The sequence below is a fragment of the Xenopus laevis genome, chromosome 6S, assembly GCF_017654675.1.
Source record: "Xenopus laevis strain J_2021 chromosome 6S, Xenopus_laevis_v10.1, whole genome shotgun sequence".
Classification (NCBI taxonomy): Eukaryota; Metazoa; Chordata; class Amphibia; order Anura; family Pipidae; genus Xenopus; species Xenopus laevis.
The window spans coordinates 81265277-81290137 of record NC_054382.1 but is presented as its reverse complement, the minus strand read 5'-3'; the positions used below and the strand labels follow the sequence as shown (position 1 = coordinate 81290137).

Here is a 24861-nt window from a genome sequence, read left to right as displayed (position 1 = left end):
TGTCGCGGCGCTTTGTCGCCGCGACCGCAAACGCGTCGCTATCTCCCCGTGTGGACTAGCCCTAAAGCAACTGGATTTTGAGTATTCTTCTAAATAAGCTGCTCAGATACTGTAAGTGGTGAAATGTTTTCAAGAAAACTCAGAAAGTCCTGTTGCTTTAAACAATTAATTTAGTGAATAAATAACCTGTAGCAAACCAATCATACAATAACAACAAAATTTACATGTGTAGCTTGCACTTGAGATAATACATAAAATAAACTATAAATAAAAGTATAGATCTGTTCCCACCAATATTTAGGGCGTGACAGTTGGAAACCAAAGAAGAGATAACTATATTTACATGCATGGTAGGGGCCAGAAGAGAAAAAAAACACCCACTTGAGACTGACTGCCCAAACATTTGCTAAGAAGGAGCAATAGACATGCAAAAAAGTCTAAAGTTGCCAGAAAAATGGCATAAGGACCAAAGGTATTAAAACTTTTTTCAGTATGAGGCAGGTTGATTGAAGGGTGAACCTACACGTGACATTGCCCAAGCCCATGTGCATTAACTAATTGTGAGCATTTAATTAATGTTTGTATGTGTGTATGGAAGGGGAGTAACTCATTTGAAATTTAACCTGGTGTCTACCAGGCACTTAGACCCAACTTATAGCCAGTATTAAAGAAAATTCACCAGAACCATCCATCAGGCACATGAAGGTGAAAAGACTAATAGAAACACACTGCATAATTTGATCTGAAAGGAGGATAGAAAAAAGGGGGTTATTATTTATTGTGTAATAGTTTACTATAGACCGGTTAAAACTCATTACTTTATGGACAAGAACTGGGGATGGGCTTCGAGAAAACATTAAGTATCTTATAAAGAGAGAAAGTGGATAAACCTGCATTATGTATTGGCACATCTTTTAGATAGCTTTTTAAACTGTAACAGTAAATAAAATGAGTGCATTGTCAGCAGAGCACAATACAGTAGAAAAAGCAGTATGGCAACAAAAGACTAGCTTGAGCGCTTCGGAGGCAGAGCTTGAAGTGACCTTGAGCAGCTCTGCAATCACAATGCTGTGGATTGCACTCCAACAAAAGAGATGAGTGGAGCACCGTGCTGATAGAAATTCCTTTAATTTCTCTTCTGCAAGTGACATTGTGGCTGGTAGAGAAAAAGAACCACAGTGGGCATCACTAATTTGGAAGCAGGGTGCTGTCAAGTTTCAGACACTTTTCCTCTTTATTAGATTGGAGTAGGTAGGTTTTAGACTTAGAAATTGCAAGAGAGCACAGAGAAACAATGCAAGGCTGATAGCACTTGACCACAGTGTGAGATAATAGGTAATATCTAGTTAACCTTACTTCTACGGGGTTGGTCTTGGCAGACTGAATAGTAACAGCTTCAAAATTCACAAAACACAAGGCAATTATGGTCCACAAACATCCATGCTTGACCCAGAACAGCACAAAGGCCTAAAACCATCACAGCCTGCAGACAAAGGCCCAAGCCACTATTTCATTACATAAGCTGGCCGTAGACGTTTAGATCTTATTCTTTGTGTGATGAGCGATCATTCATTTCAGTCTAATGACCTACCATTAACCATTCAGATTGAAATAAGTAGGAAAAATAACAAGTCAGATGATGTTCTGGCCATCAGTTGACAGACAGCAATTGTACAAAAGTCATGCCCGACAAATAGTAGTGACAGTCACCCATTTATATTGTCAGATAGACAATACATGCAGATATCTTATCAGTAGCTGATATAAATCTTTTAACCTATGCAAATGACTAAACTATCAATTGCCATGGTACAAAAAATGTTGGGACACTCCACACACGATTTGAATATTGTGCAAATCTTTGTTTCGTATGACTATATCCTGCTTAAGTGCCCATCAAGCTAAAGAGAGAAACCCCTTAAATAAAACCTGGCCATATATGAAATACTATGTTCAGATATTGGACATTGCTCGGTTACTAATATGCCTTTCAGAAGTGTTGAGATCAAGGAATGTGAGATTCCCTGTTAAATCGTATCAATCTAGACTGATTCAGGGAGAGAATTCTACATCCTAACGGCTCTTACTGTAAAAAAAGAAAAAATCCTTCTGAATATTTAGAGGAATCTTCTTTCTTCTAATTAGAATGGGTGACTAGTGTCAGCTAGAAGTACCCACTGGTAAATAAATCATTAGAGAGATTATTATATGATCCCCTTATATATTTATACATAGTTATATCACCCCTTAATCGCCTCTTCTCCAGTGTGAACAACCTCAACCTGGCCAGTCTTTCCTCATAGATAAGATTTTCCATATCTTTTACCAGCTTAGTTAGCCTTCTCTCCAATTCAATAATGTCCTGTTTGAACACTAAATACAAAAACGGTACAGTGTATTCTAGATGGAGCCTTACCAGCACTCTGTAAAGTGGAAAAATAACCCCCTCCACCTGCAAATCTATGCCCCTTTTGTTACAGCTCAAGACCATGTCTGCCCTTGCAGCTGCTGGCATTGCTTTGCTACAGCCAAGTTTATTATGTTCTACAAGGACTTCAATGTCCTTTTCCATTATGGATTTGCCTAGTGCAGACCAATTATGGGTATAAGTTTTCATTTCCCCCAAACTAGCAGCCTTTTCTATTTGCATCAGGAGCTTAGCCTCTTCCTCCTGACTTACATTAGGGGGTCTATAGCATATGCCTACAATTCATTTGCTGGACACTTACAATCGGCAAAGGGCCCCACCCATATGGCTTCAGCACACTCATTTTCTAACACCACCTTCTCCTTTATATTAGCTTTTAAATCCTGCCTAAAAGACATTCCCCTCCACCTTTTCTATTGCCTCTGTCCCTCGGCTGATGTTAACTGCCCAGTATTAAGACTCATTCAGCCATGTTTTGGCCACACCAATCACATCATATTTTCCCACCAGTGCATCACCTCCAGCTCTCCAATTTTACCAGTCAGACTCCTTGCATTTGAAAACCATACATTTAATACTGGTACTGGCATGAGAATTATGGATCTCCTTGTCCTTAACAGTACCCCCAACCATATCTCCTCCCACATTTTTCCTTCCTATGCCTACTACCTCATCTAACCTGTCTTCTATGGAATCCCTTACTGCACCTCCCTCCCAAGCCTACTTTAAAATCTCCTCTAACTCTAGCCGACTGAGAAATCAGCCCATACAAGGCACTTCGTTTTTCCCAAAGTTCCCTCACAAGGCAAAATATGTTTTACTACCAGTAATTCAATTTATTGCTGTTAGGAAAGCATTTGGAGGAGTAAGTCGCTTGCAGAAGAGGAGGAGATTTGTTCTAAACATATTGCTCAAATCTAAGAAAGCACTGTAAAATTTTTTTATAATAATCTGGCCAGTTGAGAGATTACAATTTCTATAGAATTCAGCATTGTAACTTCCAATAATCCGCTTTAATAGGCCCAGATTTTAAGAAAGACCTAAATGGCCCAGCAAAGAAAGCTAGTGGCTAGTGATGCTGGCTTTCCCCAAAACTAGGTGCCCATGGGTGCATTTCTGCATGTTCATAGCTCCACTAGTGTTTGGACTAGTTTAGTGTTGTGGCCATGAGTTTAGATTTAATTGTATATCCCAGCTGATAAGCAAGATACTAATCATGAATGGTCATAATGCGCAGTCCTCAATGTAGCTCCCATGTTTGGGACACAAGCTCTCTAGCTTGAGAGACAGGATTCTAAATCTTGAAAAATGTTCAAAATCCCCAGATTGAATCCTGAATATCTCATGTGTCTGTAGCACCCAACGCCAATTCCATTTAAAGTGTCACTAACACTAGGAATGCCTTTACACAAACTGATCACTTTCCCACATTCTGCAGCATTTCTAGACAGCATGACATTTAGCTATGCCTATACCTGCAGTGCTTTTGGAATACAGCATTTATTAGGGATCAATTACATAAACACTTGGTTGGGACTTCGTTTTTGACTACAGATAAAAGCAAACAGTGCACTTATTCAAAGAAAACATCTTTACATGTTCAGGAATTAAAGCACTAATGAAATGTTGGTTACTGGCATCGAAAACAACGTTTTGTGCCTTGGTGTGCCATGTAATATCAAACAAAGTCTGCTCCACCTGCTTCCGATCATAAAGACTCCTGGAAATGTAAAACATCTGTGCAAGGTGTTGCTGACTTTGAACATAACTTGCAGAAATAAGACCAACAAAAGATCCAGTCACATGACAGCAAGAAGATGTTAGCCACCATATATTTGAATTATTTGATTAAAAAATAATGCAGAGCATTCTGGATAAAGTGTTTCTGGAAAACAGATCCCAAGCCTGTAGCACCAATCTGAAATCATGAAGGAGTAGACAGGAAATTTGATTCAAATGGCAACACTGCAAAATAATGTACTCATTAAATGAATTAAATCAGTGGCTGAACACATGGAAACAGGGGATTCATATTTAGCTGTACAAGGAAATCTGCAGGATGAGTATGTCACACATAGAGGCATATATATATATATTCAGGAAAATCTGTGACTCCTAAGGCACGTTTCCATGTTGTGCATGTGAATAACTATCCTGCACAGTGCTGTTTTGAGTGGACATAACATTTTTAAAGACCTTTTGACTGTTAACACTCTGCTAGCAAAACCTGAACGGAGAACAGACACATTTCAGAGGGTAGGCTGGAGCCCGATCCACTTGAGCCATATCTATATGAATATGTAATAAACTTCAGGCTACCACAGCAGAACACTACTCCACATATCATATAAAAGCCAGCAGAAGGGCTAAATGTCCGTTGAATTTCAAATGATTCTGTGCTTTGGGTTGCTTATATATGAAATCCCAGAAATGCATTATTAAAGTGTAAGATCAAATAAAAGCTCTTGTTTCTTTGCAGAGTTTAATAAGAAAACCAAACCTGTCAGGAAAGTTAGGAGACCAATCTTCCCCAAGCACTGGAAAGTACAAGTTTGAATATCTTATAAAAATCTATTTAATTACATTTTTTCCCCAAAAAAAAGTAATCCTTCCCTGCCTGCCTGATACTCTGCTACAAAAAAGGACACACAGAGATTTATATTGAAGTCACTCTGGGCCAGTCTTTACGTCCCTGCTTTGCGGACAATCAACCCAAATGTCTCCAGCTCTGTGTGTGTCATTATGAGGCAATGCACATTCATTTGTCAGCAATTTCACTGATGACTGACAGGTGCACACGATAAAGCAGCAGCCGCCTCCAGATCTGTAATATGGTGAAAAGCCAAGAGAACCTAATGCCACAGGCTAACCATGGCAATCTGCAAAATTGAGAAAATGACAGTGTAGCTTTTTAAAATCATCCCTGACAATTGACATTCTCTTCAGACATTAAATGTTAGCTTTCAAGACGTGTCAAATTGTAATGTAATGTAGGGACGACGACAACATTTCTTTTTACTTCTTGTCCAACTTATCCTAACAACAGGCATGTCCAATTACTACGGAAAAAAATATACCTGCGGCACTGGGAAATGGGCCAACTAAATAGTGATAGTGGAAATTAACACACACACAAAAGTATAGGTGGTATAATTCAGAATGAAAAGGCTGCACATTAAACATTATATGGGGCTAAAGCTGTTCTGTCTACTATTTGTACTGTGCATTTGACTGCATGGTTCCACCACCACCAGATCTTGACCACAGTTCATCCACCCACCAATATCCTTTAACCCGTGAACGTTAGCTCGATGATACTGTCATTTCCTTAAACTTCTAATAGGAAGAACAGAATTATTTAATCAACTATAGCTCTGCACCCAGGTACTTGCTACTTTGCACAGTGCTTCCTTTAGATAGACCAATGCAAAGCCGGCCAAAAAAAGTTGTTTGTTTGCCTGGGTGCACGATCAACAAATCATCTCCATCCATCCAGAAAAGATCAGCACTCTCAGCTCTTAAAACTATGGGAAAAGTTTTATTGTTAAAACAGCTTAAGACTAACGTTTCGGCCTACTCCAGTCCAAGGCCTTTCTGAAAGTACCAAAACTGACCATGGACATGCCTTATAACTACTAACTGTTGGGAAAACAACAGCTATACCGATGTCACATGATTAGCGTCATTACCAAGCACCAATTTAAGCATATTACTAAACAATATGGGGCCGATTCACAAAAGTAAGTGTTATTTATAGCATGCAGCAAAAATTTTATCACTTCTTATATTTTTAGAATTAATTATCAATTCACCAAAAATTCACCTGTCTAACTTAAGAAGTGATATTTTTACGTTCATTTTAGCTGAATTGTGTGCGGTATTTTATAGAATGCCTTATTTTTTGCGGTATTTTAAGGCATTTGGTATTGTCACACATTATTAGTGCACTTTATAGCACCTAAGACATTCGGGATGCCACTGGCAGAGTAGAAGTCTCTTTTTACAATTTTCTAGTCATTCCTTTCCTGGGAAACTCAATATAATTCCATGACACAGAATGTAGTGCATTCTGGATCTGCCCAAGGTATCATGAAAATGGGTGAGTGGCTGTAGGTAAGTTTCCAGTTCCTCATTAAGGTCTTTAATTGCTGCCCTACAGCTCCTCACTACATCTTCCTCTATTAATCCATCTGATGTTGTTTAGTAACTAATTTCACAGTAGGAATCGCACTATTTTATGCTTTTATCTCTTAGAAGATGTTAGTGTATAATGCGTTAGGATTAATTCTATTCTATAAATATCGCAATGCTGTGCAGAAATGTAGAATTAACGCTTGTGATATGTCTATTAACGCATGCAAAAATACTTTAATGAATCATTCCTTAAATAACGCATCTTAAATAACGCACAAAACTTGCCTTAAGGAATATCGCCCCTTTAGTGAATCGGCCCCTATATGTTCAAATCTCATTACAGTATTAAAAAAAAACTTTCACCTATTTCACTATATGCTTAATATAAGTACAGGTTAAAAACAAGATACTTTGTAACAGTGTTATATTTACATCAATAATGTAACATATTCTCACGTGATAGATAATAGAAACAGACTCCCTTACTAATGTTACAAGTACAATTTGTATCCAATTATACACAAATTAATAAAGGAAACAATTCAGTCCTTGTTGTTACTGTTGTCATTTTGTTACTGTGTCATTATTTGAGTTAGTGTTTAGAGTCTAACACAATGATGTACGGTACCTTCTCAACATTAAGCAAACTTATGAATGTTTTGTCCGGTATCATTTGCTATCCCAGCGTCAGGTAAACTGCTAGATCTTGTATACTATTTCCTTAACTATCCCTGTGGCCCTTTGCTCAATTTATAATAATCAACCCATATGTATACATGTACTGCTGCTGAAAGATCCATGGGCTAATCTGACCTCAGTGTTCATATATCAACTTGCCTGATGATTAATTAATCCCCGTACTCCTATCATATTGTAGATGGTATAACATGCATATCCATAAGTAATCTAATCGTATATTACTCTGTACATGTATAAATACTAAGCCAAGGAGTGCATGTGTGAGCTTGTGTAAAAATAATATACGTCATCATGATGTGGTTATATATAATATTACCATGACTGTCGCCAAAATTCATGTGCAATATCCCCTAAGATTATACTGCGTACTGACCCTATAATAATAACAAATTAAACAGTATACTATGAATAAACAATCAACCCCACTGATGTGTAAGGAATTATCAAATAGTCCATCAAAAATATTCCATCAAAAATAAAAAAAAGTCACTACCGTGTTGTGTGTTGACCAAAATGTTGGTATTTATACTGAATTCTGTTTATTATTTATATGTTTTTACTATCAGCACCCAGGCAGATAATTTAGTGTAGCGTGTTCTTTCCAGAATGTTATATATATGCCATACTGTAACAGCAGATGTGAATAGTTTCACCCAGTGTAGCCTCCAATAATTCAGGGCATTATTTAGATTTGGGAAGATGGAAGGCCTAACAATAGGGCATCAATAGCACACTTGCATTTTGTATTTTTCAGGGGGAAAAAAACATGCAACAATAAAAAAATCTGAAATCACTTTGTCATTAAAAGCAACTGGAAGGTTCACCAAAACCAACAACAGCACAAAAATATAGATGGTCACAATTTGACACCATTGTTTCAGTATAATGTTTAGGAAAGAATGGAGGTGGGGGGGTTTTCTCGCAATTATTAAAAGTAACTGAAGAAAGTCATTGGAAAAGTTATTAATCTTCAATGAAAGCAGAAAAAAACTGGTTGACATTTCAGCTCATCAAAGGGGCCTCATTTTAGATCAAATGAAACAAGAGATCCAAGAGATCCAAATTAAAAGAATTGGAAGTATAAAATTAGGCAAGATGTAAAGAAAGGACATGGACAAAAGGGAGGAATGATGTTATGATTTTATCAAAGTGGATTTATATATTTATTTTTTTAATATTTATTGTTTTATTATTTTCAGCATTGTTTACAGAAAGAGAAAAAAAATTTGTAATAAAGTACACAGTAAATAACATTTTGCGTTTCATTGATTCCTGACTCTTGTTTTCACATTGTACCTGGAGATATTTTCTATCATAAGCTATTAGAGTTTTATGATATTTGCATTATCGTCATAAAATCTATGTGCCTTTGTCAGGGGCAAGGCAATCTGTACATTTCTATACCATATTTTATGTAGCCGCGGCATTTCCAGGTGGACAACCTTCCAAGTGTTGGGCCCACAGATACCATTCCAGCTCTCCTTCATAGCTCCTGTCCAGAAGTTTATCTCTAATGGATTCCATTGCCCGGACATAGTTCACCTTAGTCTCCAATGTTTGTCAACCTGGTATTTGTGGTCAAAGTGGATTTAAATATTCCCCATGGAAAAACATATCCAAGAAATACGATTTTCCTAAAACATTTGAGTCTTTTCGCAAATGGCACAAAAACTGTAAGAGACCCACCTGTATATGTAATAAAATGTACTAAGTTTTCTTAGAAAACATTACACCTTTACATTTCCCTATTTATATCTTTATGGTCTTGCCAGCAGGGCTGTATCTACCATATGCATTTGTGGGCCTATGTCTGGCATGACAGCTTTAGAAGGTATCCGAATGTCCATTATTGCTGCCTGTGTAGTACTAAGGGGGTAGGCTGAGGTGCAGTGCTTAGAGAGGCACCAGACCTGAAAACAGCTCATCCTTGCCAGTAATTGCCAACAGCAGACATATCATCAACAAATAATAGCTGAAATCTGATTGTTTTCTCCTCTCCATATACGTACATAGCTACATAGTTAAATTGGGTTAAAAAAGACAAAGTCCGTCAAGTTCAACCCCTCCAAATGAAAACCCAGCATCCAAACACACAGCCCTCCCTACTTTTAATTAAATTCTATATACCCATACCTATACTAACTATAGAGTTTAGTATCACAATAGCCTTTGATTATGTCTGTCCAAAAAATCATCCAAGCCATTCTTAAAGGCATTAACTGAATCAGCCATCACATCATCACCCAGCAGTGCATTCCACAACCTCACTGTCCTGACTGTGAAGAACCCCCTACGTTGCTTCAAATGAAAGTTCTTTTCTTCTAGTCTTAAGGGGTGGCCTCTGGTACGGTGATCCTCTTTATGGGTAAAAAGGTCCCCTGCTATTTGTCTATAATGTCCTCTAATGTACTTGTTAAGTGTAATCATGTCCCCTCGCAAGCGTCTTTTTTCCCCAGAGGAAACAATCCCAACCTTGACAGTCTACCCTCATAATTTAAGTCTTCCATCCCCCTAACCAGTTTAGTTGCACGTCTCTGCACTCTCTCCAGTATATACAGTAGTTTGTTAGCCATGATTCACTTTGATAAAGGTCTGAAAAGATCTTTAGACAGATTTTTTTAATCAGATTAAGTAAACTAAATCTGTATGATGGAGCAGCTCCATGGATAAGAGAATAGACATAGCAGTTAAAAACTACCTTTAAGAAGTTGGACAGTCTATGAAGCTTCTTCAAAGTCAAGACGACTTGCTATGTGCATTTGGGGCCAGCACACATCGCATGAGGGCCACAATCTGCCTACAGTTTAAAAAGAGCTCTGGTATGCAGGAGAAATGCTTCCGTGTGGGCCACAAATTTGCATACCAAGTCATACTGTAGCTGTATGAAGCAAAGCACCACAGCTGGCAGTGGCTTCGGGAAAAAGTCTGCCTGCTCAAGCCTCAAGTGTGTCAGCCAGAAGCTCCAGTGGGGGGACAATTTGTTTTAAAGGTGTCAGATGCCCTTTAAGTTTCTTTGAAAATATAGAGTAAAAGGAAAAGGGAAATCACTTGTGGGTGCTAAATGTTGGCCTCCCCCTCATTAATTATAATCATTTACCTGATACCCCAGGCTGGTGCTCCTGTAAGCAAGAAATTGCACTGGACAAGAGTGAATCTGAGCAAGCTCCATGGAGCAATTCTCTTTCTGATCTGCTTTTTAACAGCCCCGGGCCAACGCATGCACAATAGAGTGGAAAAGAAGGCTTTTGCTTAAAGGTCAGCTTTTTACTTTGCTGCATATGTTCACCTGACACAAGGAAGGAAGAACAAGAGGAAGATGATATCCCACGGTGCTTAAACAGAAGGATCCTGTGACCAGTGCAGTTTTCTGCAGCATCTTCTTCTTTCCTTCTCATTTAAAGCTAAATGCAGTTTTTTCTTATGAAACCAATGAGAAAAATATTGCCTATGAAGGGACAGACATATTAATCAAAATTCAAAGTTTCCTGGAAGTCATGAAGGAATGTGTTGAAAAACGACTCTACTACTAATGTTTTTGAAGTCTTGAATAGTTGTTATTAAAGGGAAAAAATGCATTTGGCAAATAAAATCTGCCAAGTTTCTATAGAAGTGCCTAAAGATTTCAAGCAGCATTTTTTTTCCAATAGTAAAGAGTTCAAATTTCATCAAATGGAACGTGATTTTTGTTTCTGTGTGACTTTTTTTCCCATGACAAAATGCAATTGTGACTTTTCTGTCCAAATTTGTTTGTTTTAAGTTTGCGTTCTGTTGTGTGGTTATTTTTACGCCATCATGTGTTTTTTGGTTTTTTTTTAATTTAAACTCACCAAAAATCCTAAATATACTTTATAGCATCCAGTTGTCACTATTTAGACAATTTATGGACCAAACCAGGGAGGGATAAATCCTAAATTGAATAAATTAAGGATAAACAAGGGGAGTTTCTGGGTGTAACCCAATGTTGTCTGTGACATAGGGGGGTGTGAAATGCAGATCAGCAAATAGAAGATAATCAAAGCAGGCCTTGTCAGAATACATTGCTGTGTTTGGCCTTTTAATAACCTTCCCAATTATTCGACAATACTGACTTATTAGGCGACTCCTGTGGGCAGATGTGAGTAACGCTGTGCCAAAGCTATATAGCAGTTAATACAGAATACCTTACACATATTTTCCATATAACAATAATTTAAGACTGTTAAAGGGTATTTTTCATTAACCCAGAAGTGAGTGCATTATATTTAACCTAGAGGGGGAAATACATAATATGTTGGATGTCATTTTGCAGACAAATAAGCCCCCGTTTTAATCCCCAATGCAAAGAATCTCAAATCCAGTGACAGCTGAAGGGTCAAGGCCAAATTCTATGTTTCAGCAGATAAGGGGAGCAGAGTGAAACAGATTAAAAGTAACAATACAAAGCTGGGGGGAAATTCCCATTTGAAGAATCTGATGTGAAACGAAGCTCCTGCAGCAAAATGTTAAAATGGCTGTTAAAACGATTTTGTGCTTATAGCGAAAAAATTATAATTTTGCAAAAATATATAAAACCCTTTAATTACAAATGTATGTTGCCGATTCCAGAGAGATCTCAGGAATATTGCAATGCCTTTCTAATCCCCAACGATTTTGTGCTTATAGCGAAAAAAATTATAATTTTGCAAAAATATATAAAACCCTTTAGTTACAAATGTATGTTACCGATTCCAGAGAGATCTCAGGAATATTGCAATGCCTTTCTAATCCCCAAGAGACGTTACAGCTCATTGTAACGTATATTCAGGCCACTGAAGATACATAGCGCAAACACAGAGGACATTTCATGGTAACTGCTCTCTATGTGCACAATAAAACACAGAGCTTCTGATAACATGAGACACATGCAATAGATTTACACAGTTATGGTGCACATCCGACATGATGGGTGTGCAATTACTTTGACCTGGACCTGGCACCAGAGAAAAGATATTGAAATTTAATCAGAACCAATGCAACGACCTTGAGATATTTTTCCGCAGCTGAAATATGGGATTGGAGATTGTTTTCTGTCACCAGCCCGAATGTCTTGATAAGCTACACTGTTTATGCACAAGTGCTGAGCAGACAAGGTGTGCATGAGCTTTCAAACTGTGAGCATATGTAGGAACGTGCAGACATTTGGCCTCTTCCCTGAGTCACAGACAACTCCCCCTGAAGAACCGTGTGTTTAAAACTCTGATATCCGAAGGGAATCTAACTAAAGCTACACTGGAGCAGCTATAAATGCTTTATCCCTGCGACCCCTTGACACATTCTCATACGTTCAAAAATACCCCAGTCTCCAAAGGACAAGCAGTGTCATCTTCCCTCTGTGAAAATGTAACTCAGAGCATGGGATAGGACTCTAGCAGAAATATATTCCAGTTGGACTACTTCTTTAGCTGAGTAACATAATAAATGTCTGCAAATCTTCATGTAAATGAAGCAGAATAGAACCAAATCTGCATTTATTAATGTGCATTTATTGACCTAAGAACACACAAATGCCCTTTTGTGTTACTTAAATGAGCATTTAACCTAAGTTTAAAGCTGGCCATAGACGAAAAGATCCGATTCATACGATTTTCGGATCGTGTGTGGAGAGTCTCAACATTTTTTGTCCCATGGAGATCGGTCATTTGGACGTCGGCCAGGTTAAAAGATTTCTGTCGTCTGATGATAATATCTCTGTATGTATTGATGATCTGACGATATAGCTGTGAGCTTCCCAGTAGAATTTGTCGGCCATGCTTTCCTACGATTGCTGTGACGAGCGATTGCTGTATCTGAATGGTTAGTGGCAGTTTGGAAAAGGGCACTGAACGATTGTTCGGCCAATATAAAAGTAAAAACTGCACGTCTATGGCCACCTTAACTTGTATGGTTTAAATATCATTGAATTTAAAACATTTACAAGAATAGACAATTATTCCTAATTTATGTTTTTGTTCTGCTTCTCTCGGGTTGGAATTTAGGTTGTTACTACTCTAGCAGCCAGGCAGCAACAGGGAAATCAGAATGGAAGAACAATAGAAAAGGAATAAAACATAAAAATGCTGACCCTCGTGAATAACAATGGTTGGCCGGGGCCAGTTACCCTGATCGCAGATATTTCAGTGCTACAGTTGCATTGGGAGGCTAATAAAGACCTACTGAAAATTTTCTCAGAATAGTTCCATCAATTATATACTAGTTTAATTTTATGTTGTAAAGGTATTTGTTGGATAATTTCAATAAAGGTATGTCATATAGAAAGCTGCAACTTCAGTATCCCATAAGCCCAATAATTGGTTTCTCACTTGTACACACCATGTGGGTGATAAATCTCCCCATTTGCCATGAGTTAAGCCCTGAGCCCTTCTTGGTGTCCTGTAAGAGGACTGTCCCACTGCAAAAACACATTGGGTGCAGAAAAGATAAGTTGTGGCACGAAAGCAAAGAACAACTGATATATATATTATATTATTATATTACAAATATAGTTACTTGTATACTATTCTAAGATTAAAGGACATTTTTTAAAAAGTGTTTTCCCTAAATCCTGCACCTCTGTTATATTTGTATTTTTCCTACAATCAGTAAAAACTTTTAACTGTGCCTGTAACTTATACTAAATCTAACTGAACCTCTTATTTACAACTCCTTATCACTGCGTACAACTTATACTGTACTACTGTATCTAAGAAACTGATATGAATTGCTGCAAGTATTTGAAGGGATATCACCTAAAACTGTAATGCAAGTATTTTCTTCTTGCATACATGGGTTCTGAATTCAGCTACAAAAACACACGAGAGGCTCAAGATCCAGTTGGATTCCCATGTGGAACACTGTTCTAGCTTTGAACTCTGACATGCTATTAGAACCCAAGCCCTGTGCAAGTCACAGAGAAACTACAGCTTTGTCCGCTGCTCTGAACTTTACTGAGGCAAGAAGAGGCTAGGAGTTCAAAAGACACCGCTCCAAGCCAGAGCCAATATCAATACTTGCCCCTCCCTATGGTCCTGACATTGCAAGGTCCAGCTGTGCATGTGGAATTTAGCTCATTGCACAGTCAGCCCGGAGGAGAGTGATCAGTGAGGCTATTGTGTGTTGAACACAGACAGGAGCAGCAGTATGCACCAGAAGCAGATGGGAGAGAAAGCAGCTTTAAAACATATCTTAATAAATCATCCCAGTGACAATATACAAAGCCTTTCCTTTCCAACATCTGGTTAGCTTTGGGAAAGCAGGACAGACCTTAGCAAAGGTAGCATGTAAACCAGTTAAGCATGCAAGAACTATAACAGTGGTTCAATTTAGGGGATTGATCTCATTGAATGCACTATGTCATACCCAAATGTGCATTATATTAGGTACAGTTTACACACATCTGAGATGCCAAGACATGCAACTATAATGAGTGATACCACAGAGTGGCAGTTTATAGCAGTAAAAATTTGTTTCAAGAGAAAAGTCACTCAGATCGGCGACTAGAACAAAGGTGGAAAACCCAAAATTTAGCCTACGGGGCAGGGGCACTCCTGCCATGAGGCGAGGTGAGAACCTTGTCTCAGACGGCAGTGAGCAGTCAGTATCAAGGGGCAGCTAAAAGCCGCCTTCTGTAACTTTAAGAGCTGAGTTTCTGTTTTATAAACCAGAAATTCGGCTCCACTAGTGCAGAGACCACTTTAACGCTCATTGTACTAGTAATGACCCGCTCCGATGCTAGAGTTTTAAGTATGGAGCGGGAGGGGGGAGGCAGCAGCCCCAGGATTGCCCCTGTTATAGAGGTTAGACTATCAGAACTGTGATACAATAATTTTAATCTAAATTAGTTTGCATTAATGGACTGGCTATGCTATTCATAATGGTTTTCATTTAGGGGCAACCAGTGCTTCTTTCCAGATGATCATTAGCACCAAATACAGCAAGTTTCCCTCAACTTATTGCAAACCAATAATAAGAATTATGGGATTCAAAAGGTTTTATTCTACTACCTCATACCTCCCAACTGTCCCGTTTTTCCCGGGACAGCCCCGATTTTGACAACTAAACCCGGAGTCCCGGATTGGTACTGAAATGTCCCACCTTTCTCTTTGATCTCCTGCACTGAACAGCCAGAAAAAGATAATAAAAGTTTCTAAAACTTTTGGCAGAGAGCACAGAAATGTGTTCAAACCTTCATAACCTGCCAAATTTTGTAAAATCAACATAGAAATTAGGGGGTGTGGCCACAAAACAGGTGTGGTCAAACAAATTAGCTGCCGGCAAGTCTTTTTGTCCCTCTTTCTGTTTCCAAAATGTTGGGAGGTATGATAACTAGATTACTTATAATTTCTAAATGCATCCAAGGTTTGATTTCTTCAAAGCGGATCTGATTATTACGGTATTACAAATTCACCCTTCCTTCCCTTCCAGTCTCTGCTGCCAATCACCCCTTTTAACCACAGGGCTGCCTATGACTCACCTATTTCCACTCCAATCTGTCCATTCCCCATCTCATCCACCTTTTCCTGCCCATTTCCCCTATACCATACAACATAGCCACCCCATGTGATGTCATAGCCTGTCCTTAACACAAATGAGAGTATTGTGAAATATAAAAGGTGGCAACCCTAATTATGGTCAAAACACTCTTTCTTGCTGGTATTCGCTTCCCACTCTCCTCCATCCATTGTAAGGGCAATGATCGTCACCAACCAATCAACTTGCCGCGCAGGCAGACAGAGCATTTACTGTTTAAAAGAACGAAAAGCAAAGAGCTGGGCATAGTGACTGCAGTGTCTCCTGTGAGAGTACCAATGGAGTTTCGACCTAGTGTGTAACAGGTTTATTCACTACTGTACTTTCTGAAAACAGTCCATTACTTATGATAAGAACATAAACGATAAAAGAAAATCAAACAACTGCCAGCATTAGCATGGATGACAAGAGGATGTGTAATGGAGCATGAAGTTTTATACTCAGTGTTGGGGGGGGGGGTATTTGAATGTCCTTGTTTTAATATTACATACAAAGTAGATATCCAAATGAATAACTGGACCAGCTTGTTTGTTCTTATTGTTTTAGAAAGATGTCAGGCAAAGTTAAATCTGGCAAGCTATGCATTTGCACTGAAAAAAAATGAGTTTTATTTTATGCTGAATTGTATTTTACTACCTTCCTGACAAATGTATTTTTTCATTTAATGGCGGAGAAAAAAGGAAAGTGTTCTTGGTTTTTTTGGATTTTGAAATATGGCGCAAGCAATTAACGTCCTTAGGGAATATGACTTTTTTTTTTGCCAGCCAGACATGCTATCTCATACAGACCAGACAGGACAAGGGGGGTTAATATCATACATGCCAATTAAAGCATACTGTGCTCAGTGCTATTTACATATTAAACCATTGTCTGAATTCAAAGTTGGTTTATTACATTTTTTCATGTACTCGTTGCTTCGAGCATCTTCCTATCTCCTCCCAGATAGTAAAAGACTTATCTGTAAAAAGACAACTCACTAGCAAGTGCTCTGGTATACCCTTAGAGGCGCATAATTGTCTTCTGCGGTGGATGAAAAATGCTGTTGTCTGTACATTCATGATACTGCAAGAAGGGCTATTAGTTGCTAACTGGAGGGGAAGTGAATATAAAATGCAGAGTATTAGCATGAACTAGACCTGCTTCAAATAAATGTTCACGGTGCACTGTACTCCAATGACAGATAAAAGAGAAAGATGGATCTAACTCTGAGTTTATTGAAGAGAATGAAAAAAAAGAACTTATATTAATTACAGTTTACCATTAGCTATAGAAGACAGAGGACTGTGCAGACTTTGAAGGTTCTAATCCCCAAAAGCAGTTAATTACACAGGACAGAACAAAGTGAAAAATGTAAGATATACTGTAACTAAGGGGATGGAACGTCACTACAACGTTCCCTAGTTTAGGCGTTTGCATATGAAATAAAAATCATCAGTAGAAGGATATGATTTGGTTCATTCCTTATGCAATCTCATCACACTTTTATGGGAAGTGGGGCCTGGAATGCACTAGAGAACTTGTACAACTGGACAAATCATTATGTCCTATAGCAAGGGCAATGCCTTTGAAGAGTCCCGCAGGGGGTCGGGTACCTACAGGTTACCCGCAAAAAAAGCGGGTACCCAACAGGGTGAGGGTGGGATTTTCAGGTGCGGGTATAGATGTGGGTCTGAGGCTCACAGGTCGGGTAGCGGGTCTCATTTATATTTCTTATCAGTTATATTATCTATATTTTGCAAAACTTTTTTCTGTCTCCGCCCACTTTTACTGATGTCACTTCCGGTTCGCAGCAACAGCGCTTCCTGTTCAATGGTGGTCGGTGGGTTGCGGATAAGGCAGTTGCGGGCCGGAGTCGGGTAGCGGATCCAAGTGGGTAAATGTGCGGGTTGCGGTTTGGGTCCCGGGTTTCATAAATTGGTTAAGTTAACGTGGAGGACATAGGAACACTGCATTTTTTGAACATTATATTCATCCTAATATTTTCTGTAACCATTAATAGCACAAAAAGAAAAAAGCAGTATTAAAGTAGAGTAGTACTCTGCCAAAGGTTCTTGAACAGAATGAAAGATTTATCACTTTAAATACATTTATGTGAATTATTTAAATTTGAATCATCTTTAATATATTTAATTTTATGAAAAGGTTTTTCCTTCTACAGGGGGTGGACTTCAGAGAAAAAGATGACTTCCCTGATATTATTCTGCATTTGTTCAGGAACAGTGTTTTACAGAGATTATACGTCACTCACGTCTGTTGGTCTGTTTTATCAGGAGCCAATCGACCTGCCTGTATGTTGCTGGATTGTGGGAGGAAAGCCAAACATAGGGAGTACATACAAACTTCTTGCAGATAGAACCCATTCAAAAGTTCCCGGTAAAACTGGATCACCTACTCAATCCATATTCTAACGTTGAAAAAGATAATGGACAAAACACTCATCTTAATAAAGTAGTGTAGCAGAATCTCCTGCTGATCTATGTGTTATCTGTTTAATTAGAGTTGATACCAACAGTATCATCTCCAACACAGTATGTTTACTAAGGCATTGCAGGCAATGTTCTGCCAGTGGACCTTGCATGATAAGTTTTCAACCAATATGTGTTTCCAATAAAGTTATGTGTAAGTAAACTAAAGCTTTAAGCATGAGAAAGAGTAGGTATTGACCAAAAAATGAATTATGCAGGAGGACCATGAATATTTCATCTTGCCAAAATAAAAGTACCAGTAGGTAATTGAATACTATGTTTATACTACCCACAGGTAGTTCAGTAGCTCCGCCCCAAATACTAATCTATGTAATTTAGTGAGAGAGAGTCTGGAAGTTACACTCAACCTCCTGGCCCTGGTTTAAAACAAGACTAATTGGAATTAAAACATACCACATGAGCTAGAACTTGCTCCATTTTAGCAGCTGGGGTCCCAGGGCGTGGGTAAAACTGATTAATGAAGAGACTGGGGAATTTGTACTCCTCAACCAATTTTAACGTCTCCTTAAAATCTTCATCTGTTTCTCCTGGAAAGCCACAAATGATGTCCGTAGCAATTGTAATTCCGGGCACTCTGTAAGACAGATGGGAAATAAATGTTTAACTGCAGCCTGGAGACTAAGGGGTTTCACCAAGTTTTCCCCTCAACGGATTTCCCAAAAAAGTAAGTGATTATAGGTATATTAACTATTTCCCTGCCTGATGGGACAAGGGATTTTTTCTCTGGACCTAAAATGTCTTTGCAGTGAAAAAGCTTTCAGAACTGAAGTTGTAATTGACCCATATAGCATACTGCATATGCAAGAGTGTGACAGAAAGCTTTACTAGTATCATACAGCTATACTGTGCATAGAATGGGATTCTGGATAACAGAACAGCAGCACACTGTAGCAAAAGAGAAAACTCTTCCTTTGTTGCTGCCAGCTGTGTTCTACAGAACTGATGCTGTCTCATAGTCTACCTTGGTACACAGCAACTGGATACACTTTTGGAAACATCCGTCAATGCTTGAATCATGGGACTTTTACAGTCACTCATACAGTGTTAGTCTAGGTTTACAAAAACTGACCCATCACCTATGTTAGTACTGCTAGAACACCCACATCCCTGCTCAGGTTCTATGAATGAGATAGTGATGATGTAAGTTGGGCCACATGTAGTGGGTCTATTAGGTTTGATTTTATGGAACAGCAGAAGAGATTATGAAAGCTGTTGATTTCGATTCTGAATAAAATCTAAGGCTGCCAGTAAATTATGGAAGGCCATGGACCAGAGGCCAAGAGTCAAAAATAAATAAATCATCAGATGTCCATGGAAAATGTAAGATATAGGGAAGACATAACATATCTAAAAGTGCAAGCTGCAGTCAAACTACAGTAATTACATATCATCCTTCTATGAAAACTAACACACTTGTAAATCAACTTTAGTAGTAGCAGGTTGTATGACAGCATATCTTAAAGAATAATGGAAAATGTTACCATATAATAAATTCCCCGTGGGTCTGGTAAGTAACAGAAAAGATGATTCGTTTTTGATAAAAGATAAAATACAGTTATAAAATGTATCGTTGCATTAGAAGAAAAGTGTAAACATATGAAAGCCAACTAAATACAAATATACTGTCATATTTGGGGGGGAGAAAAGTGGATGAGACTCTGGGCATTTAAATGGGTAGAGATGCTGGGGCTATATAACAAAATGTTGATATTCTATATAAACAAGAAGTTACCTAGTATAAGTGGATTTCCTAGACGATAACACAAGATAAACAAATGCGGGTAGTACTACCTGTTGAGAGGGTCTGTAGGTCCCACCAGCAGTGTGGTGGTTATTACACATTCATTTTGTGGTCAAGCACTCACCCAAAACTGCTACCCACCAAAATGGACAGCATGTGCATACAGTAATAGATCACTCAGTTCCATATTTAAATATATATATATATCCTACGTTTCGGTTCCTTCTTGGAACCTTTTTTTTTTCCCCTGACGAAGGTTCCAAGAAGGAACCGAAACGTAGGATCACAATAAACCGTATGGTTTCACCTTATTGGATTGTTTCAATTTTTTACTGAGAGTGCCGTCATTTCTGGATTGACTTTATGATTTACATTTAGGCTGGCACCCAGGTTATTACTTACTTTATGGTGTGCGCTCCACGAACGGATTATATATATATATGTATATATTGTAACAAAAGACCGCACTCACAGGACTTCAAAAAAAGCCGCAAAGGCTGTGATTTATTGATCCGACGTTTCGGCTACAACTCTAGCCGTCCTCTTCTTTGGACTTTATATATATATATATATATATATATATATATATATATATATATATATATATATATATATATATATATATATATATATATACATATACACACATACACAGATACTTGTATTGTTTTATTAATATATATATATTTAAATATGGAACTGAGTGATCTATTACTGTATGCACATGCTGTCTGGATCGAAATGCGTAGATGTGAGTGTGGAATAAAAAACCTTTTTGCAACTATTGGAAAGAGCTGGGCAGAGCATTAAAAAGGAGGAAACCCAGAATCTGGTGATGTCCATGAGTTCAAGACTTCAGATCGTCATTGCCAGAAAAGGGGTTTCAACCAAGTTTTAGAAATTAACATTTTATTTTCAGTTTTTTAACTTGTTCGATTACTTTTGAGCCCCTGAAGTGAAGTGATTGTGTTAAAAAAAGGCTTTAGTTCATCACATTTTTATACAATCTTTTTGTTCAACCCACTGCATTAAAGCTGGAAGTCTGCAGTTCAACTGCATCTGAGTTGTTTCATTTAAAATTCATTGTGGTAATGTACAGAACCAAAATAAGAAAAAAAAAATTGTCTGTCCAAATATTTATGGGCCTAACTGTATACATAGTAATAAAACAATAAAGCTCGCAAACATTTACATATATATATATATATATATATATATATATATATATATATATATATATATATTCGATCAAACAGAATTCCTCTATACAGTTTATAATTAATATCACATGGAACAGCAAAAAAAAAAAAACAAGCTGTCATAGTCTGCATAATTTTTCCTACAAATTATATGAACACAAACACCAAAAAGAACAAAACACATTGTGGAAATTATTATCAAGCCACATAATGTGACATTGCTCACACTGATAATATAACACTCATTACGTGTGACAATATTGTTATTCGCTAGTTACTTAAACTACTTTTATGATACCATTGGCAACAGTAAAAGCATTTCCCACTAATATACAGCTGAAGCATGGGCTTCGAGTCTGTTCCTATGGCAACCATTTATGGGAATAAGTAGATTCAATGAAATGTATATTTGTTGCACTTAATCTTGGGTAAGAAAACCATATTTTAGAAACAGAAAAAAATGTACGAGTTTCTTTCAGAAACAAGGTTGCAATTATAACAGTAATTAGATTGGTTGTGAATTGATTATTTTCTCCACTTCCAGAATGAGCTGGTTTGGCAGACCTGATAAATAATTGCAAAATTAACAAGCCAATAAAGTGCTGCCATTATTTATTCTTTATTCAGGGTGAAAAGCAGGATTAGAGGAAGGGAAGGCAAGCAGAATGGGGAGGGCCATCTCTGTTCATGCCACATTAACAGCTACTGGAAGAACTTGGGGTAGAAGCTTCAATGTCTTTCAAAGAAACTGACGATTCATAAAGTGACTGCCCGTATGATTCAGAGACAACAAGTCTGTGATTAATCACTGTAGCTATATAATTAGCACGGGAGAGGATACCAACATAATGGCACATTCCAACACACAGAACATATATATATATATATATATATATATATATATATATATATATATATATATATATATATATATATATATATAAAAAGACTCCAAAATCCGCACACGCTATCTGCTGTTAAGTAAATGTCGGGTGCTGTGCTGTAGTTGAACGTTGTACAGGACCAGAGAGTAGCACGCACACTGTCTGTATATATATATATATATATATATATATATATATATATATATATATATATATATATATATATATATATATATATATATATATATAAAATAAATACAATAGAACAGTGAAATACATGCCTGTATGTGGGGTGGCAGACAAGATTATCCATCAGCTCCCCAATAGAACTACTTCCACTATCACCCTATCCAACAGGGCCTCAGCAGGCACTCTTCCAGTTTTACTACTCAATTGTTTTTGATTTATTAATTTTGATAAGAGGAAAAAAAAACAAAAAAAGGCACATTATAGTTTAAAAGAAAACAATGCCTCGAACATTGCAGGTCTCTATAAAAATATGTTAACTGCAGAATGACCAAAGTCTCTAGAGTCTCCCCTTATTTCAATCCTTTCCGTCAACCCTGTTTCTCCTTGGGTTTAAAGGATTTTATTATATACATGTAATAAAGGATTTCCACTATATTCTCCTCTCTATATTTTTAATAGCAAGGAGCAAGATCCAGCAGCTTTAATTCAGATTTCTGTTAGGAGTAATACATAAGCTAAACGTCTGTGAGCATCCATCTATATATTTACACGTGGTGATTTGAAAAACTGATACGGTTTAACAGATACACTAGGAGTTGGAGTATGGGAATGTTTGAAGATGAGGGACTGCAAAATTGAGCGATTTACTGTACAAAAAGTGTTTTCTTTTTTTCCCCTTTCTTTGCTACATCTTAATCTCCTAAACTTCTTTATCACTGTTCTATAAAAATATATTGTATAAAAAAAGCTCATATGTAAAACCCTGCTTCATGTAAATAAACAATTATCATAATAATATACTTTTTAGTAGTATTTTGTCATTGGGTAATCATTAATAGAAAACTTGCATTTTAAAAAAATAAGGGCCGTCCCCATGAGATCCTATGTATCATGGTGCACAAAAGCAAAGCATAAGTGTTAGGTTACATGAGATGTTGAAAAGATGGAAAAGAACAATATTTACTTAAATATATATACCAGTTTGGTAAGATTCTTTAATATTTCACTTAATCCTATATAATAAAGTTGAAGTGTCTCTGCGTCCAGTCCCTGTGTCCGTGGGATTGCGCTACTGCACATGTGCCCCATGGACCGTCTCTGGCAAATCTTTTTTAGACTAGAACAATTCTGTTTTTATAAATGTTTGACTACATATGTTCTAGCGCCCGTTAATTTAACGGGCTTAATGTCTAGTATGATATAAACTGTTACTTAAGTATTCATTTTGGGGGTAAAGTTTTCCTTTATCGTAACTAAAGCTCCAGAGATAAGCCGCCATCAGAAATCACAGGGCCTAGTACGACAACATTTTCTGGGTCCCCTGGGTTCCCCTATATTTTATTTTGTATTTAATAAATTCAAAATTAGGCAGATAAGATTCCTTAAAGCACTGTAGATTCATATCAAACTGGTAACAATTATTTTCTGCATTACTATGACTTGAACCGAGCACATAGAAGTTATTATTAGTAAATAAGAACCACATGTAATAACATTTATTCATTCATTTCAAAATGAATCAGTTAATAGTACTGCTCCAGCAGAATTCTGCACTGAAATCCATTTCTCAAAAGAGCAGATTTTTTTTATATTCAATTTTGAAATCTGACATGGGGCTAGACATATTGTCAATTTCCCAGCTGCCCCAAGTCATGTGACTTGTGCTCTGACACTTCAATCACTCTTTAGTGCTGTACTGCAAGTTGGAGTGATATTACCCCCTCCCCTTCCCATTGTGATATCACAATGGGAAGGTAACCAGATAGCAGCTCCCTAAGTTAACAGCTGCCTGGTAGATCTAAGAAAAGCACTCAATAGTAAAAACCCATGTCCCACTGAGACACATTCAGTTACATTGAGAAGTTAAAACAGCAGCCTGCCAGAAAGCATTTCTCTCCATAAGTGAAGGCACAAGTCACATGACTGGGGGCAGCTGGGAAATTGACAAAATGTCTAGCCCCATGTGAGATTTCAAAATTGAATATAAAAAAATCTGTTTAATATTTTGAGAAATGGATTTCAGTGCAGAATTCTGCTGGAGTAACACTATTAACTGATGCGTTTTGAAAAAAACATTTTTGTAGTCGCCACATTAGTTATACAGCAAAGTTTATTACTTCATGCGATCCCTGTACTTGTATGTTAGCAACTTGCTACTGAAGCTGTACGCCACATTCAAGTAAATTTGCTAGTTTTTAAGGGTTACAATAATATGCAAAGTTCCTAATCCTGCCTGTTTTTTCAACCTGACTGTCCCTTCTCAACCTGTCAGTTATAGCTTATAATGCTAATTGACTACAGCTTCACAAATATGGCTGCCCCCTCAGTGGAACATGGCAGATCAGATGGGTAATAGCATGCATTGTGCAAATACTTTTGTGGTAAAATTATTAAGAGCATGAAAAGACAATGTTATTATAGATGTAAAAACGGTTTAATATCTGGTGTCAGTATGTCTTTAAAGGGATCCTGTCATCAGAAAACAGGTTTTTTCAAAACGCATCAGTTAATAGTGCTACTCCAGCAGAATTCTGCACTGAAATCCATTTCTCAAAAGAGCAAACAGTTTTTTTTATAT

General features: G+C 37.5%; 1 protein-coding gene across 1 annotated transcript in view; it reads right to left on the bottom strand.

Annotated features, from left to right (window-relative positions):
• Nucleotides 1-24861, bottom strand: part of cdkal1.S (CDK5 regulatory subunit associated protein 1-like 1 S homeolog) — a 553340-nt gene that overhangs the window by 137587 nt on the left and 390892 nt on the right. The window contains 1 exon segment of the mRNA NM_001091487.1: nucleotides 18664-18844. Coding sequence (NP_001084956.1) covers nucleotides 18664-18844 — 181 coding nt within the window.